At 45.1% G+C, this 17860-nt stretch overlaps 1 protein-coding gene and 1 non-coding gene across 8 annotated transcripts in view; both read right to left on the bottom strand.

The window, feature by feature from the left end:
• Positions 1-17860, bottom strand: part of TIAM1 (TIAM Rac1 associated GEF 1) — a 451497-nt gene that overhangs the window by 146579 nt on the left and 287058 nt on the right. For all 7 annotated transcript variants that reach the window (XM_043892676.1, XM_043892670.1, XM_043892674.1 and 4 more), the window contains one exon: positions 8506-9479. In XM_043892676.1, the coding sequence (XP_043748611.1) occupies positions 8506-9468 (963 nt within the window). In that variant the 5' untranslated portion in view covers positions 9469-9479. The remainder of the gene's footprint in view (positions 1-8505; positions 9480-17860) is intronic.
• On the bottom strand, positions 2794-2865 carry TRNAS-GGA. Its single transcript has one exon. It is a non-coding gene; the product is annotated as a tRNA-Ser (tRNA).

The following is a 17860-nucleotide window of genomic DNA, read 5'->3' as shown; positions in this document are numbered from 1 at the left end:
TAAATGAGCCACTCCCTGAGTGGGGGCCAGGGTTCCTTAAATCATTTCAGGGGGCCCCTAAAGCCCTCCCTTTTCCAACTACCTATTTGAAGCAAAGGTTTCCCAAACAGTCCAGCAAAAGAGCATATCACAAGAGAGTGAAAGTAGAGCAACTACAAGACTCGATAGGTTAGAAAATGTAGAGAGCTGCAGACACACAAAATGGACTTCCCTGGTGGTACAGTGGGTAAGAATCTGCCTGCCAGTGCAGGGGGCAGGGGTTCGATTCCTGGTCTGGAAAGATTCCACATGCCATGAAGCAACTGAGCTCACGTACCACAGCTACCAAGCCCAGGGACTGCAACAAGAAAGGCCACTGTAGAGAGAAGCCGTCACCCAACAGAGAGGATGAGCCCAGCAATGAGAAGCCCTCACCCAACAGAGAGGATGAGCCCAGCAATGAGACGCCGTCACCCAACAGAGAGGATGAGCCCAGCAGCGAGAAGTCCTCACCCAACAGAGAGGATGAGCCCAGCACTGAGAAGCCCTCACCCAACAGAGAGGATGAGCCCAGCGATGAGAAGCCCTCACCCAAAAGAGAGGATGAGCCCAGCGATGAGCCCTCACCCAAGAGTGGCCCCCACTGCGAGAGAGAGCCTGCGCACAGCGACACAGACCCAGTGCCACCAAAACAAATTCACAGCAAAGAAACAACACCCTTCTCGACCTTTTCTTAATTTTAGAAGATAAAATTTAACAATTAAAGATATTTATAAAAAAAAGAAATTAAAAAAAGAAAAAATAATAAAGATATTTATGTGAACATGCAATGGTTTATTGCTGCTATTTTAAGATGAATTAACAAGTATTTTCTACATTTCTGGTTCAATTCATAGTATGATAAATATTTATAGATATAACCCACATGAATAGAAGCTCCTTGGAGGCTGTGATACTTTTTAAGAGTAGAAAGGAGTCTGAGAACTGCTGATACAAGCCATCTCTTGGCCACGGACTCCCACTCCTCAAAAGAAGATCTTGGCAAAGGAGATGGATATTCATGTTGAAAATGGATGGGCTGTTTTTCAAAATAAGTATCTCACTGCTTAACTTACATGCCAGAAAAAGAAAGATAAAAGAAGAAAGAAGCATCAAAAAGGAGAAGTGAAGGAAGAGGTTGTTTTAAGTGGACTGTATATAAAAATATTTTGTTTCATGAAGAATTAACCTGAGGTTCTTAACCACAAGCTTCTTGATGGACGCTGGAGGACCCATGGATCCCCTGAAATGATACACAGCAGGGTGGTCCCTGTATTTGATCCAAAAAAATCCAATTTTTTCATCTGATTCTCAAAGGAATCTGTGACCAAAGGTTAGGAATCTCTTGGAGGCTGATGCCAATTCTCAGCTCAAGAAACATATTATCCTTGAACCATTTAAGCTAAGTATAAAACAAAACAAAATTTTAAGCACCAACACAGTTTTTCACAGGAACTCAAGATCTTTCTCTGACCATGCTGCACCCTCTATCTGGCTGAAATCACCAATCCTATTACCTGTTTATCCAAGCAAGAAAGTTTTAACAGGGACAGAGCCTTCTAAAGTCATCTTTGGCACCTCTCCAAAAAGAGACATACAGATGGTCAACAGGTACATGAAAAGATGCTCAACACCACTAATTACAAGAGAAACGCAGATCAAAACTATGATGCACTACGACCTCACACCAGTCAGAATGGCCATCATCAAAACGTCTAAAAAAGAAAACATGCTGGAGAGGGTGTGGAGAAAAGAGAACCCTCTTACTCTATTGGTGGGAAGTAAGTTCATGGAAAATAGTATGAAGGTGCCTCAAAAAACTAAAAATAAAGCTACCATATGATCCAGCAGTCCCTCTCCTGGCCGTGTCTCCAGAAAAAACTATAATTTGAAAAGGTACATGCACCTCTGTGTTCACAGCAGCCAAGACATGGAAAACAACCTGAATATCCAGTGACAGAGGAATGGATATAGACAATGCTATGTGTGTACAATGAAACGCTCCTCAGCCATGGCAAAGAACAAAATAATGCTACTTGCAGCAACAGGGACGGAACTAGAGATTATCAGACTACGTGAAGTGAGGAAGAGGAGGACAGACGCTGTGTGATACACGGGGAATCTACCATGTGGCACAAACGAACTATCTGCAAAACAGAACTAGACTCAGGGACACAGAACAGACGTGTAGTTGCGGGGGTGGGGCGGGGCGGGGGCGGGGCTAAGGCCTGGAGTGGGAATTTGGAGTTAGCAGTGTAGACTATTATAGTCTACAGTCTACATGATAAACAAAAGGTCCTACTATATAGCATAGGGAACTATATTCAACATCTTGTAATAAACCATAATGGAAAGAATTTGAAAAGGATTGTGTGTGTGTATATATATTATGTATATATATACAATATTATGTATATATTATGTGGTATAATAATATATAACTGAATGTGTATATATAACTGAATTACTTTGTTGCACAGTAGCAGAAATTAACACTGTAAACCAACTAAACTTCAATTTATGTATATATATAGTATATAATATATATACATATATACATACATGTATACATATATTATGTATATATTATGTAATATAATATATAACTGAATGTGTGTGGATATATATATATATAACTATACAAGTGAGTGAAGTTGCTCAGTCGTGTCTGACTCTTAGCGACCCCATGGACTGTAGCCTACCAGGCTCCTCAGTCTATGGAATTTTCCAGGTAAGAGAATTGGAGTGGGTTGCCATTTCCTTCTCCAGGGGATCTTCCCAACCCAGGGGTCGAACCTGGGTCTCCCGCATTCCAGGCAGACGCTTTACCATCTGAGCCACCAGGGAAGCCCATATATATATATATATATATATATATAAAACTTTGCTGCACAGTAGCAGAAATTAACACAACACTGTCAACCAACTAAACTTCAATTAAAAAAATAAAAATGAAGTCATCTTTGGTCATCTCTCTCAGGAACCACTCTTTTGGCTCATGGTAGTAGACAGTTACTATTTTCTTTTCAGCCCACCACCCCTTTGGGCTTCAACAAAACTGAGGGTTTTGATGTTAAACTCTGAAGGCACAGGAGCTGAATTCTGTTTGAACATGGGAAGACAGTGTGGTGTCTACTGTCTACTCTGGATGCCATGGGGCAAATTTATACTGAGATGTGACTTCCGCTCCTGCATATTCATGTCACAAATTCTGGGCAAATTGAAAGAGTAGATGGGAGAGAATTCCTGGAAGCCATCACCACACAAGGAAGGCTAAAAACAGCCTAATTAGACACAAAATCTATCCCCCATATCCAAACTCCACTGAATGTCAGACTAGATGAAGCACAAGCTGGACTCAAGATTGCCAGGAGAAATATAAATAATCTCAGATACGCAGACACCACCACCCTTATGGCAGAAATTGAAGAACTAAAGAGCCTCTTGATGAAAGTGAAAGAGGAGAGTGAAAAAGCTGGCTTAAAACTCAACACTCAGAAAACTAATATCATGGCATCCGGTCCCATCACTTCATGACAAATAGATGAGGAAACAATGGAAACAGTGACAGATTTTATTTTGGGGGGCTCCAAAATCACTGCAGATGGTGACTGGAGCCATGAAATTAAAAGACACTTGCTCCTTGGAAGAAAAGCTATGACAAACCTAGACAGCATATTAAAAAGCAGAGACATTACTTTGCCAACAAAGGTCCGTCTAGTCAGGGCTATCGTTTTTCCAGTAGTCATGTATGGATGTGAGAGTTGGACTATAAAGAAAGCTGAGCGCCAAAGAATTGATGCTTTTGAACTGTGGTGTTGGAGAAGACTCTCAAGAGACCGTTGGACTGCAAGGAGATCCAACCAGTCCATCCTAAAGGAAATCAGTCCTGAATATTCATTGGAAGGACTGATGTTGAAGCTGAAACTCCAATACTTTGGCCACCTGATGGGAAGAACTGGCTCACTGGAAAAGACCCCAATGCTGGGAAAGATTGAAGGCAGCAGGAGAAGGGGAAGACAGAGGATGAGATGGTTGGATGGCATCACTGACTCAATGGATGAGTCTGAGTAAACTCTGGGAGCTGGTGATGGACAGGGAAGCCTGGCGTGCTGCGGTCCACGAATCGCAAAGAGTCACGACATGGAGCGACTGAACTGAACCGATCACATGCAAGACATTATGCCAGGAGTTCTATCTACATTCATTCCTGTGTGGAACCCTCACACTGGCCTCATTCAAGAGGCACTGAGATCCTTCTGGGTTACACAGCCAACAGGGAACAGGGTTCAAACTCGCAAGCTCAGACCTGCTGCTTCAGAATCTCTTCTTTGCAGGACAGCAGGCTGCCCCCTCTCTATCCATTAACCATAGGAACACCAAGAGAGTAAAGTTTAGGCCAAGAAACCAAAGAGGCATTCATTAAATCAAGAGTCAATCTATTGGGATTTCACAGCAGTCAATACAAATAAGCTCTATTTTACATAGTCTGAGTAAATCCCCCCAACAAATGAGCAGCAGACTGATTCTCAAGATACAGTCTTATGCACACAGCACACACACATATTCACATGTACTGAATTCAACAAATAGAATTCCTCAGCACTTACTGGGTAGCAGACCCATGAAATGTGTCATTTTTAAAAACCGAAATATGAACTCCTCTGACTTCATATTCATAGCTCAGTAACATGTCCAACTACAACTCAAATACAAAAATAGGAAGAATGGTTCCAAACTCTGTTTTGGTCATTTGCAAATAAAAAGATGTTCTTCATGTTTGTTCAGATAAAACATTGTCCCCCAGGCTCGGAGGCCAGACCCTTGGGCCAAATGCCTGCCAGGAACTCTTTTCTGAGGCGTAAAACTGCTGACAAGACTATTACAGATTCGACTACCTCACCAGGGCAAACGAGGAGACTGTTAATATCTATGATCCGAACTCATGGGAGAGGGCCCCTGGGTCAGAAACTTTCACCAACAAAAGAAAAGGAAAAAAAGAACTACTTTCAAAGAAGCCTCCACACCCACTGTCTCTTAAAATACACTGTTTGGAACATAGTGGGTTCTCAAAAAATCACGTTGGATGAACACGCCAAACTTAAGAAGAGGAAGCGTGTGTGGGTGGATAGTGTTGTGCATAATTCTGGGGTTTGTTTCAAGTCATTAAAGATCCTCACTCAACACGTTAACATTGAGACCAAAATAAGACTTCCGTTCATTTTATAGACTCTGCAGAAGCCTTCTATGTATGGAATTCCACTTGGTTCTCCTACTGGCCCCATCGGAGCCTGGTGTCACTCACCCTGGACAGACAAGGAGCCAGTGATGAAGTGAATCGCCCAAGGTCACTGGTCAATAAGGACTGAGCCAGAAGCAGATGTACTTGTCAGGAATCCCAGCCCCCTGTACTCTGGGCTACATTAAGCTACCGGAGTGCTTTATAAGACAGCACTCTGAAATGATTTCACTTCCATATATTAACAATTTTAGAAGGCAACAAGCCAAAGAATGGAAGTGGCATACAACAAGTACACGTGAGAATTTCCCATGATACCAGCTCTGGCCCTCTCCTGGGGGCGGCCAAGACTCAAAGGCTCACAGCCCCATCAGTGAGGGGTGGGGAGAAGCAGGGGTCCACCTGCCCCCCAGGGTCGGAGCCAGAAAGCCAGAATACCACCCAGCACCCCCCACAAATCTTACATAGAATGGATGCTAACTTAGCGTTGTTCCAGGTAGAAGCGAGAGGCGCGAGGTTTCTTTTAAAAGAGTCTGGATCAGTGGACCCTGATGAAGCTGCCAAGACCGTCTCAGAGAATCAGGCCTGCAGTGCCAATCTGGTGATGTCTAAAGAACAAAACCTGCGGTGCCTTTCAGGGGATCCTTTAATAGGACCTCCATCTCACCTGTGTCCTGACTCCTCAAGTTGCCAGTGCAAGCAGAGTCCTGCCCGGGGCAGGCAGAGGGACCACAAGGGGTCATTTCTATCATTATAATCATGCTTCAGAAAAGAGACAGGTCAGGACTTCCCCACTAGTGGTCCAATGCTGAAGAATTCGCCTGCCAATGCAGGGGACATGGGTTTAATCCCTAGTCCACCAGGAAGATCCTACAGGTCTTGGAGCTACTAAATCCCATGTGTCACAACTACTGAAGCCTCCCTTCACTGCAACTAGAGAAAGCCTGCACACAGCAACAAAGACCCAGCACACTCAAAAATAAATTAATTAAAAATACTTTTTAAAAAGAAAAGAGATGGGTCAAAATTCAAGGAGAGCATCTGAATGCAATATCCACGCTCACCTTCTCTCATCTCCGAATCAGCCTTTTTTATCATTTTGTTTCCAAGAGGCAAAGTTTGATATAAACACCAAACTACCTGGGGTCTTCAACTCATAGAACACCATTCAGGATACTGAAAATTACAAGTAACAGACTGTCCCTTACTGGTGGCTTCTAAAGTAGCAAGCACTAGCCTTTACCTTCCATTTTCTCAAAAAATCTTATTTTGTCCATTTGACAGATGAAGAAATTAAGGCTTCGAGAGACTTAAAAACTGTGCCCAAAGTTACTCAGGTAAAAAGAGGTGGAGCCAGGATACCTGGTTGGACACCGGCCAAACTTGTCCTTCAACAAATGAATGACTGGGGTGCGGGGGGAGCTGTTTGGGGAGGGTGAAGCATTAGTGGAATATTATTCAACCTGAAAAAGGAAGGAAATTCTGACACCTGCTGCTATGTATGAACCCTGAGGATATTAGCCTATGAGAAATAAGTGAAAGTGAAATCGCTTAGTGGTGTCCAATTCTTCGAAACCCCATGGAATGTAACATACCAGGTTCCTCCGTCCACGGGATTTTCCAGGCAAGAGTACTGGAGTGGGCTGCCATTCCCTTCTCCAGGGGATCTTCCTGACCCAGGGATCGAACCCCAGTCTCCCGCATTGCAGGCAGACGCTTTACCATCTGAGCACCCATGGAAGCCCAGGAAATAAGCCTGTCAGAAAAAGACAAATACTCTATGATTCACTTTAGATGAGGTATCTAGAGTCAAATTCATTGAGACAGAAAGTAGAATGGCAGTTGCCAGGGGCTGAGGAGAGGGTAAAAGGGAAACAACTGTTTAAGGGGGATGAAGTTTCAGTTCCACAAGATGAAGAGTTCTGAAGATGAAGCATAGTGATGGCTACACGACCATATGAATGTATTTAACACCCCTCAACCACGCAGTGAAAAATGGTCACGATGACCATCTACCCATTATACTTAGACACCCTTCCCAAGACAACTGAACTTCACAATACCCCCCTGACCCGCACTGAAGCAAGCCCAGAGGGGCAGCATCACCCTGCTGGCCAGGTCAGAGCACACCTGCTGATTTCCAGCTGACCTCAGTGGTATTCACTGCTCACTGTGGGCGCCAATACACCTTTTAGGGCAAAGGAGCCCCACCTGGATTCCGGATCTGAAATGCCATCCTGTAAGCTACCGACCCATCCTCAGCACAAGCCAGGACTCCTGGAACCCTGGCTCCAGGGAACAGCAGGACCAGAAAAGGACTGACGCAGGCAGGATTTACTTGACATGTCATTATCCTCATGATACTGGGTTGGTCACAAAGTTCATACAGGGGTGGCCAGACCCCCGAACGAACTTTTTGGCCCGCCCAATAATTATCAGTAATGATTAAGGGAATGTGGGAGCAGTCTTCCTTTCACTAGCAAGACACATTTTAAATCTCTGAAAACACTTTCACATGCACACCGTCATGCCCCAGACCCAGAAGTAGGTGGGTCAAGCATCTTCACCCCAGTGTTCAGAAGAGCACCTGGATGGAAGTCAGGGTTTTGCCCAAGGTCAGAAGCCAGTTGGCTGCAGAACAGACCTGGAACCCACCCACGTTATTCCTCCTGCAACAGCTCCCTCCAGAGAGGGCTGGCCAGCATCGCAAAGGAACAGGAAATTGAAATGGCTCCCGGGAAGGCAGTCAGCCTGCCAACCTCGGACAGAAGCTGACAAGTGACCAGAGCCGGCCCCGAATCAAAAAAGGCTTCCTCCAAGGAGCCGCCTGCCGACTAAACTCTTCCCACCTGCGGCGCGGAAGAAATAAGCTCCAAGAGTCCACAGCCCACCATCCCCATCTGTCCACGGAGAGAAAACCACGTTAGGAAGGAAGCGCAGACCCAGTGAGGTGCTGCTGAGAGCTGAACTGGGGAGGCAGTTTCCCGATACGAACTTATCAGCTTCATTCCCACTCCTGTCACCTCACCCACACACACACGCTTCTTCCTGAATTCCCACCCCTTCAGCAACAGAACTGCCAGAGGGGCGAAGCAGCAGACAGACGAATCTTCAGAGCGGCAGCACCCACCAGGGAAAAACTGTGTTTAACACGCAGCTACAAGATGGGAACCTCCTAAGAGCCCAGTCATGCACTTGGAGTCATGCACCAGTTTCCAAAACACCGCAACAGATTCCAGGCACTTTACCTGAGTGGTTTTTGCTCTTCTGCCTTGCATGCTGCTGCTATGGCTAATCTGTGGGTTGGTGGCACCTTCAGAGAGACAGTGAGATTTCCTACAGGGGAGTGTATTGTAATTACTGTAGGGGAGAGCCTCTTCAGCGGCAGCTGGTGGCATCTTATGGTTCGCGAGATCGGGGATGTCAGACACCAAATCCCGACAGTAGCCTGCAAGTTTGCTCCTGGGCCCCCCGTTTGCCGTCACCCCAGAGTTCTTCTGAGCGTACAAGTCCCCCAGCGAATTGGCCCGTTGACAGGCACTGAGCTGCCGCGGACTCGCGCGGGTTTCCATCGCCCGAGCCTCCTCGCAGTCTTTCTCCTCGGCGGAACCCAAGATCTCTTCGTTGCTTGTTAAATGTTCTTGGCTCAGATCAGAGAGTGAGAATTCCAGGCTGTCCTCCCGCCAGATGTCTGCAGATTTGGAGCGTTTCTTCTTAAAGCTCGCTGTCTCCATGAACGCGGGCCCGTTGGAGGCATAGGGGCGCTGCCGCCTGCCGCCCTCCGCCAAGTACGTCGCGTCATCCCCGTAAAGCCGGCTGTCCTCCGAGTCTGGCATGCTCTGCACGGAGGCTGCAGTGAGGACGATGCTGCTGTCCACGCTGGGAGCGACGGAGGAATCGGTGTAAGACACGGGTCTCAAGCCCATATCCACTCGGTCCACCCAGATGGGGCTCCCGAAGTCCTCGAGGGTGCCTTCCTGGGAGAAGGGCTCCAGGCCATTTTCGGCCAGGGACTGGGGGATGCTGGGGGTGCTGCTGGAGCGGGTGCTCACTTCGGAGCTCCGGTGGATCGCCTTGCCGGAGGAGGCGTGCCGGCTCCGCCGCGCCTTGTGCGACAGGCGCAGGGAGCGCGACGTGGCCTTGCGCCCCAGGACCGCATGCTTCTCGCCGTAGAACTCGTGCACGACGTTCTGACTTTCTGCGTTTCCCATGGTGTTATGGTCTGTAGCAAGGGGGAAAAAAAAAGGAGAGGATCACTGAGTCACCCATGGGTACGGGCGGTCAACGGGAAGAGCTCAGTACCTACGGAGGGAGGCAGCTTGGCAGGTAACAGCAGCGCCTACATGCATCTGGCAGGTACCTGGACTCTTAACGCGGCAGCAGGTGAGAACTAACATCACCTACTGAGCCGACTCCCGCGGAGACGTGAAATAAGGACATAAGTAAGATCCTTGGGGGCTGACCCGGGTCTCTGCCTGGGGACGGGAGCAGCACACCAAGCAAGGCACAGAGTTGCCGTCATAAAGCTGGCAACACCTGCTCTCCTCTCGCTAAACTCTAGAGCTGCCTATTTAAAGCTCCACGCCTCTCCATCAACTAGAAACTCTAAAAAGTACAAACCAAGGTGTCTGCTCCAAATGAGTAACGTTCTGTTTGAAATGACATATTTCAAAAAACCAGGCGAAACTCCGAGATGCACTGGATAAAAGCGCTTCCTCCCCATAGGTTTTCCGTTTCATCCTGACTTCATCTACCCTTCAAAATCAATAAAAAACGGGAAGGCTCAAGATGTGAAGTCCAATCAACTCTTCCTGATAAAGTCGAAAAGGGGCTTTTTACCTTTAATGCCACAGCTTTCTGAAAACCTTAATGGGGGAGAGGGGGGCGAAGTGGGAGGGGGAGAGGGAGATGCACAACAGCAAACTAATGGGTTTATTTCTGGGAGCAAATCCAACCCGAGAACATTAATCTGGTACAGAGTGCCCTGCACAAAGAAATTCACATGATGAAATCACTAAATGTGATTCAGCCTTTTGGAGCTACCCAGGTTAATTCAAGTCCTTTCCTTAACATTTTTCCTGTCTCTCTCATTGGTCTGAGGGCTATTACCCACAGTGAGAAATGAAAACATCCTCAACGCTCAACAAGTATGACTCTATTTAGCCTTATTCTCCTTGCTCTGCAGTGAGGTTTCTCTAGACCATGTCAACTGTATACACTTAGGATACACACATGAAAATGGTCAGAAAGGAGAGAAGAAAAACAGAGTAGCCGAGTGCATCCCTGAGTTGATGCGTACAATCATCTACATGGTCACTCATTCAGAAAATATATATACTGGGACTTCCCTGGTGGTCCAGTGGCTAAGATTCCATGCTTCCAATGCAGGGGGCCTGGGTCTGATCCCAGGTCAGGGAACTCGGTGGCTCAGATGGTAGAGAATCCACGTGGTGATGCAGGAGACACAGGGTAGATCCCTAGGTGAGGAAGGCCCCTGGGAGGAGGGAATGGTTACCTACTGCAGTATGCTTGCAGTATGCTTGCAGTATGCTTGTCCCCATGGACAGAGGAGCCTGGAGGGCTACAGTTCATAGATGGGTCACAAAGTTCATTGATGGGTCACAGGACTGAACAACTAACGCTTTCACTTTCACAGGGAACTAGATCCCACAGGTGGCAACTAAGATCCCCTATGCCAGCAACTAAAAGATTCAGAGTGCCACAACTGAAGACCTGATGTAGCCAAATAAATAAATTTTTTTTTCTTTTTTTTTTAAACAAAGAGGTGGGGATGGAGCCCCGATGCTCATGCCAGCTTCTGCCCTGACTGGCTGAGCAATCTTGAAAACTGTTTAAAAGAAGAAAAAAGAAAGAAAGAAAGAAAATAAACACTGCATAGCTACCATGTTCCAGAATCCAGAGATACAGCAGAGAAAAAAAGATACACATTCTCCACTCTCATGAAACTGATATTCCAAGCCAGGGAAGGGATACAATAAACAAAAAAGTAAAAGGTACAGAGGGAAACAGGAACAAATTTATTGTACCCATTACAGTTTGAAACCCCCTGCAATATAATATATTCCTTCCCAATGCTCCAGAACCACGCTACAATCCTACTCTTCAGTCTCAAAGGTTGCTTAAATTCCTACAAGCACATCTTTACTGAAACGAAATTTGTGGCAACAAAAAGGAAAAAACCTCCATTGAATGTTCCGATGAGTTCAGAGGTAACTCATACAGACACCAGATGTGAGGCTATTCCCATACTGGAATATTCCCTACCAGGTCACACATCATATGATTCTGAGAGTGAAGTTTCCAAGAAAGAGAATCATCCTTTTACTAGTAGCAAATATACTTCAAAGCAATAAGTTCACGCCTCTCTGGCTGGCACCTTTAAGAAGCAAGAAAAAAATACAGAGACTCAACTCAGTGCAGGGAAAATGAAAAGACTCAGGGTCCATGTGTGACCATTTATGTGATCTATATTCCTAAGAATATCATGTGCTACATTTTTACAAGTAAAATATTTTAACAAGCATCTAAAGTAAGGCTAAAAGCCATGACCAATGTCTCAGGGTTCTTGATTTTTTAAGGCTACAGCTTCCCTGATAGCTCAGTTGGTAAGGAATCTGCTTGCAATGCAGGAGACCCTGGTTCAATTCCATGGTCGGGAAGATCCCCTGGAGAAGGGAAAGGCTACCCACTCCAGTATTCTTGCCTGGGAAATCCCATGGACAGAGGGGCCTGGCGGGCTACAGACCATGGGGTCACAAAGAGTCGGACACAACTGAGCAACTTTCACTTGAAGATACATAGATGGGGACTTCTCTGGTAATCCAGTGGTTAAGAATCTGCCTGCTAATGCAGGGGACACGGTTCCAGCCCTGGTCCAGGAACTAAGATTCTACATGCAGCAGGGCAACTAAGCCTGCATACCACGACTACCGAAGCATGCAGGCCCTAGAGTTCGCAACAAGAGAAGCGCACCCCAACAGAGAGGTCCCCACTCAATGCACCTCGAGAAAGCCCCAACACAGTCTAAAGAAGACCCAGCACAGCTTAAAAAAAAAAAAAAGATATGTGGATGTGTCTATGTATCTATATGTTTTGCCAAGGAGCAATTAAAAGTTCAGAAAAAGTGTTAGCCACAGTCCCATTTTAAGAATCACATAGATTTAAACTGAAAAGAGGGAAAGAATGAAGGTGACCAAAACTGTGGTGTAAAAAGGCAAAGCTGTCACCCCAAATATGCTCGAATGGACCCCCCCAATATGCTCGGATAGAGCCCCCTTCTGCTGTATACAAAAGTTTGCAAATAGAAATTGACAGACATATTCTTAACAACAAATTTCTGGTTAGGCTTGTTTCTGCCAACAGAAAACTAATCAAGTTAAAAGCCTCAGGAGTGTTTTCCTAAAGCAAATGGCCCCAACCTTCAAGAATTACAGTGTTCCCTGCATCACTTTGACGGGTCTGTTATATTAATAGCATTTTTAGTAGCAAGATTCTTTTCAGCCAGCCAAGGTAGGAAAGAAGCCATTTTTATCTTCAGAACTAGAATTTAGAGATGAATGCCAAATCTCTTAAATCCTACCAAGAGCGATTCTCAGGGGATGATCTAAGTCAAGTCAGCAGGAAGTTTGAAGCAACTCAAGTCAGGAGAAAAATGTTCCTAGGGACTGCCGAAACACCCCTTCCTTTAAGAGCTTTCCCCCAAAGGTCAGTGAGACTCATGAAGGCCCTTGTGGGGATCAGTGGGGGACCCTGAAACAACACAAGCATGAAAAATGAAAATTGCTCACTGCATACAAGAGACACAATCTCCCCTTGCAGGGACAACCCCATCCCATTAGGCAACCCCCAGAACACTGGTGACTTGAAAGTCCTAATCCTCTCCACATACAAATGGCAAATACCAGCTACTTTCACCATCTTCACATTCCCCCACTCTCTCCTATTTAACCCTTATCATTTACTTATAACAAACCAAAAAAACCTGGCTTATACTTTACATTTACACAGTCTTTATTTGTTTCTCTGAGTCTGAAAGCAACTTTGGGCAGAAAGTGGCTTACACTTCTCTTTTGAAGCCTCTACCGAGAGGGCTTCTCTGGTAGCTCAGAAGGTAAAAGAATCTGCCCGCAATGCAGGAGACCTGGATTCGAACACTGGGTTGGGAAGATCCCCTGGAGAAGGAAATGACAACCCACTCCAATTATTCTTCCCTGGGAAAATTCCATGGACAGAAGAGCCTGGCTGGGCTACAGTGGGGTTGCAAAGAGTCAGACACGTCTGAGTGACGAACACTCACACTCATAGAGACTACAAGTATTCCACGTGTGATAAGGAGTCAAAAAATGCTCATGCACTTTAGAAACAAAAGTACAAGGTAGTGATGAGTACTGAGCCAACATAATCACCACACAGTCGCTAGGAAAGAGGGGAGAGATGAAGCGGGGAGAGATGAAGGGGGGAGAGGACAGGCTGAAATGCACAAACTGGACTAGAAACTGAAAAGCAGGGGCTTGCCCTGGCGGTCTGGTGGTTAAGACTTCACCTTCCAACACAGGGGGTGGGGTTTTGATCCTTGGTCAGGGAGCTAGGATCCCACCAGCCTCTGAAGCCAAAAAACCAAAAGGTAAAACAGAAGAAATGTTGTAACAAATTCAAGTTTATAATAAACTCAGTTTGTAACAACTTGAAAAGCAGAGCATCAGAATACAAGTACTTGATGGCAAGCTAGAAAATGTTACCATTTTTAAACTCACTCAACTCCCCATTGACTTCCTTATGGAAAATATTAGTGGCCCCAAACAGCTTGCACTTGCAGAGGGTAGCTAGTGGGAGGCATGTTAAGCAGGAGGTGGTGGTTAAGCAGAAGGTTAAAGCAAGACTTTAACACGGGAACAACTGTCTGAATTTAAACCTCAGATCTTAAACTTTCTTTCCGGTCCTCTAGGATACAGCTTCCAGCTTCCCCGCAGCCTTTGTTCATGCTCTTTCCGTGGCCTCCAACTCTCCAGCCTCAGGCACCTACACCTGGCTCGCTCTCTCCAGATCTTGACTCCAGCGAGAGAGAGATCTAAAAGATCTAAAAGACATCTTTCCTGGTATCTCTATCCAAAATGACCCCTCAGAGCTCAACACTTCTCACCCCTCTTCTTTGCTTCCCGCTCCCTTTAACATTTGTCAGAATTGTCTCAAAAAATGCTTTTCATTTACTTATATTTTTCATTCTATATCTTTCCCCAGTAGAACCTAAGCATCAGGGAGGCTGAAAGTTTGTCTCGTGTACTGCTATATTCTCAGTGCCTAAAACATTGCCTGAAAGGTAGTAGGTGCCCAGTAGAATGAATGAATGACAAAATTTAATCTAGAATGTAAAAACACACACTCACACAACTGCAAGAGAAAAGAGATGAGGGTGTTGGCATAATGTGAACTAGAGAAAAGATACACTGGCCTTAAAAATGCCAGCTCTTCTACATCAGAGTGCCTAGAAAATCCAGTCTGTGTGCTGTTCTCTAGGCCCCTTCCACCTGCACACCAGCGTAGGTCCCTCATCCCAGGCCACTGGGTTTGGGATCATCCTGATTCTGTGAACTGAGCTGATGGGTTCAGCCTGCCCTGCTCCACTGTTCTCCCAAACCTTCAACCACCTAGACAGAGACTCAAGGCCTTGCCTTTGTCTCATTTCACTTAATTCCTACATCCCGCCTCCTTTTGGAGGTTTAGGAAAGGGGGTTGGAGTTGAGAGAGTACCTCTCCTCCTTGTCGGGGACACAGCTCAGGACTGCACAGCCTGAGATGATCCAGAGAAAATGCAGGCAAAGGAGACAACGCAACATGATGGGGAGGTGTCACTTAAAGTAGAAGGGGTCAAAAAAAATCCAGAGATTCTTAGGGTCAAGAGACCAAGGACACTAGAGAGAGGATGAATTCTCCATTCTTCCCAACACCATGATCTTGCTCCTTAAGTCATGAGTTAAACTTTTCATAGTAACTTCCTTTAAATCCCATCAAAGTAAATACACAGCAAAAGAGTAAAAAAGTACTCCCATCAAAATAAATACACAGTGAAAATACTTAAAGGAACTTTATCAATCAGTACAGGCAGCGCTACGTACAGCAGACAAGACACGGAAGCAGTCTAAAGGTGCATTGCCAGATGAATGGATAGATGTGGCGGATATGTACAATGGAATACTACTCAGCCTTAAAAAGAATGACATAATGCCATTTGCAGCAACATGGAGAGACCTAGAGATTATTATACTAAAGGAAGTAAGCCAAAGACAGATATTATATATCATTGCTTATATGCTGAATCTGAAAAAAAAAAAAAAAAGAACATACAAATGAACTTATTTACAAAATAGAAATAGACACAGAAAATAAACCTATGGTTACAAAGGGGAAAGGAGGAAAGAGATAAATTAGGAGTTTTGGATGAATATAGACACGCTACTATACACAAAAAAGTTAACCAACAAGGACCTGCTGAATAGCACAGGGAACTATATTCAATATTTTGATACAACCCTTAAGGGGAAAGAATCTGAAAAGTAATATAACTGTACCACTATGCTGTACACCTTAAACTAACACAATTTAACACAATTTTTTAAAAAAGTACAGTCATTAGGGTGGTTTACAGATACATCAGATAGGTGGTTCTTTTTCAGGGACTGCTTTTATTGATTTATTACCCTTACTAAGCCTTATATAATAAAATGATATAAAACTATTTACACCTTTTGAAATAAAGTGTCAAATCCCTGGCTTTGGTAGTTTGCGGAAATTAAGGAAGATGCAACCGTTAAGGGAAGCTAGATGAAGAATAGGTTTACTGTGTTCAATTCCCTGTGGATCTATAATTATTTCAAAATAAAAACTTAAAGCCATCACTCACTGGGAGGTTCTGGTTAAGGGAAATTTTTGTTCAAAAGTGACGATGCTGCCGAATGAAGCTTTTTTGAATCCTCTTTTTCAACGAATTATGCAATAAGAAAATAAGCACATACTGGGCATTATCTAGCACAATGTCATCAGGAAACAGACAGCAAACACAAAACAAGGGAGATTCAGCAGAGAGGTAGGGTAGATTAAGTAGGGACAGGGCTTCTGTCTTTAATACAGCAGTGAACAAAACTGAAATACTATTTATAGTACCTGGTGCCAGCCAAGATGAAGTCATACACAGTGGCTGGTCTTTCTTTCAATGATAAAGATTAAAAAAACTCTGAACCAAAGTAAAAAGCAACTACCTGAGGATTCCAAAGAGTAAGCAAAAGCAGGTAAGCTGGGGATGGGAATCAAAACCGGAAGAAAAACAAGGACTTCCCTGGTGCTTCAGTGGTGAAGAATCCACCCGCCAATGCAGGGAACATGGGTTCAATACCTGCTCTGGGACGATCCCACCGGCAGAGGGGCAGCTAAGCCAGGAGAGCACACCTAGAGAGCAAACCCCCACTTGTGGGAACTGGCAGTGAGGACCCAGTGCAGGCAAAAATAAACGAACAAGCAAACAAAACTGGAGGAGCCACTCTAACAAGAGTGAGTTTCCCATTCAGCTTTTATTATTCTCATTTCCCTTCCAGCCTTGCATGGAGGGTGAGCACACAGTCCGTGCATGCACACTGGGTCGCTTCAGTCTTGGCAACCTCAAGGACTGTAGCCCATCAGGCTCCTCTGCCCGCGGGATTCTCCAGACAAGAATACTGGAGTGGGTGGCCACACCCTCCTCCAGGGGATCTTCCTGACCCAGGGATTGAACCCTCAGCTCTTCCGTCTCCTGTGCTGGCAGGCAAGTTGCTTACCACTGGTGCCACCTGGGAAGCCTGAGCACATATCTAGCTGTGACAAAAGCAGCAAAACTCACAAGACATGCCCTGTCGTTCTGGCCAAAGAAATCCAGCCCGGTGGTCCCTGCAAGCCAAAGAGTGAGGGCAATCTCAGAGAAGACAGAGCTGGAGGAAACACATCAGCTAATGTCGTGTGTCAATCTATTCAAGTCCCAGGCTCACCACTCAGGTACATGTGCCTGGGACTGACCTAAAGAGAGACAGCAAAGGCTTGGAGAACTGAGCTATCATATAAAACACAGCTCACCTCCCAGTCTAACTCCCAACTGGTGCATGTGTGGGACAAAGCCACAACTCTGGAGCAAAGTCTTTGAAAACTGAACTGACATCAGACCTACCACCCACAGGAGGTCAAACAGAACTTGCCATCTGAACCTAGCCAGGTTGATTGCTTACTAAAATAGGGGAAAAAAAGAAAATTCAACATTCTCCAGATGATTTTAACAAGACCTAGATTCTCCCAACGTAATATTTGAAAGTGTCCACAATGCACCCCAAAGAACCAGGAAAATCTAATCAGTTCTCAGGGGAAACGACAATCAATAGATGTCAACCCCAAAGTGACCCAGATGTTAGAATTATCAAGCTTTTAAAGCAACTAGTATAACTGTGTTGTCTTAGTAATGGTAAACACTCCTGACATAAATGAAAATTTTAACTGCTTGGAACGTCTATGCAAGATCACCGTGAACACCGATTATTATGAATGAGTGGAGAAAGAGATACAAATTAA

The sequence above is a fragment of the Cervus elaphus genome, chromosome 31, assembly GCF_910594005.1.
Source record: "Cervus elaphus chromosome 31, mCerEla1.1, whole genome shotgun sequence".
NCBI classification, from domain to species: domain Eukaryota; kingdom Metazoa; phylum Chordata; class Mammalia; order Artiodactyla; family Cervidae; genus Cervus; species Cervus elaphus.
Note: the sequence above shows the minus strand (reverse complement) of the source record. Positions and strands in the feature narration are given on the sequence as shown.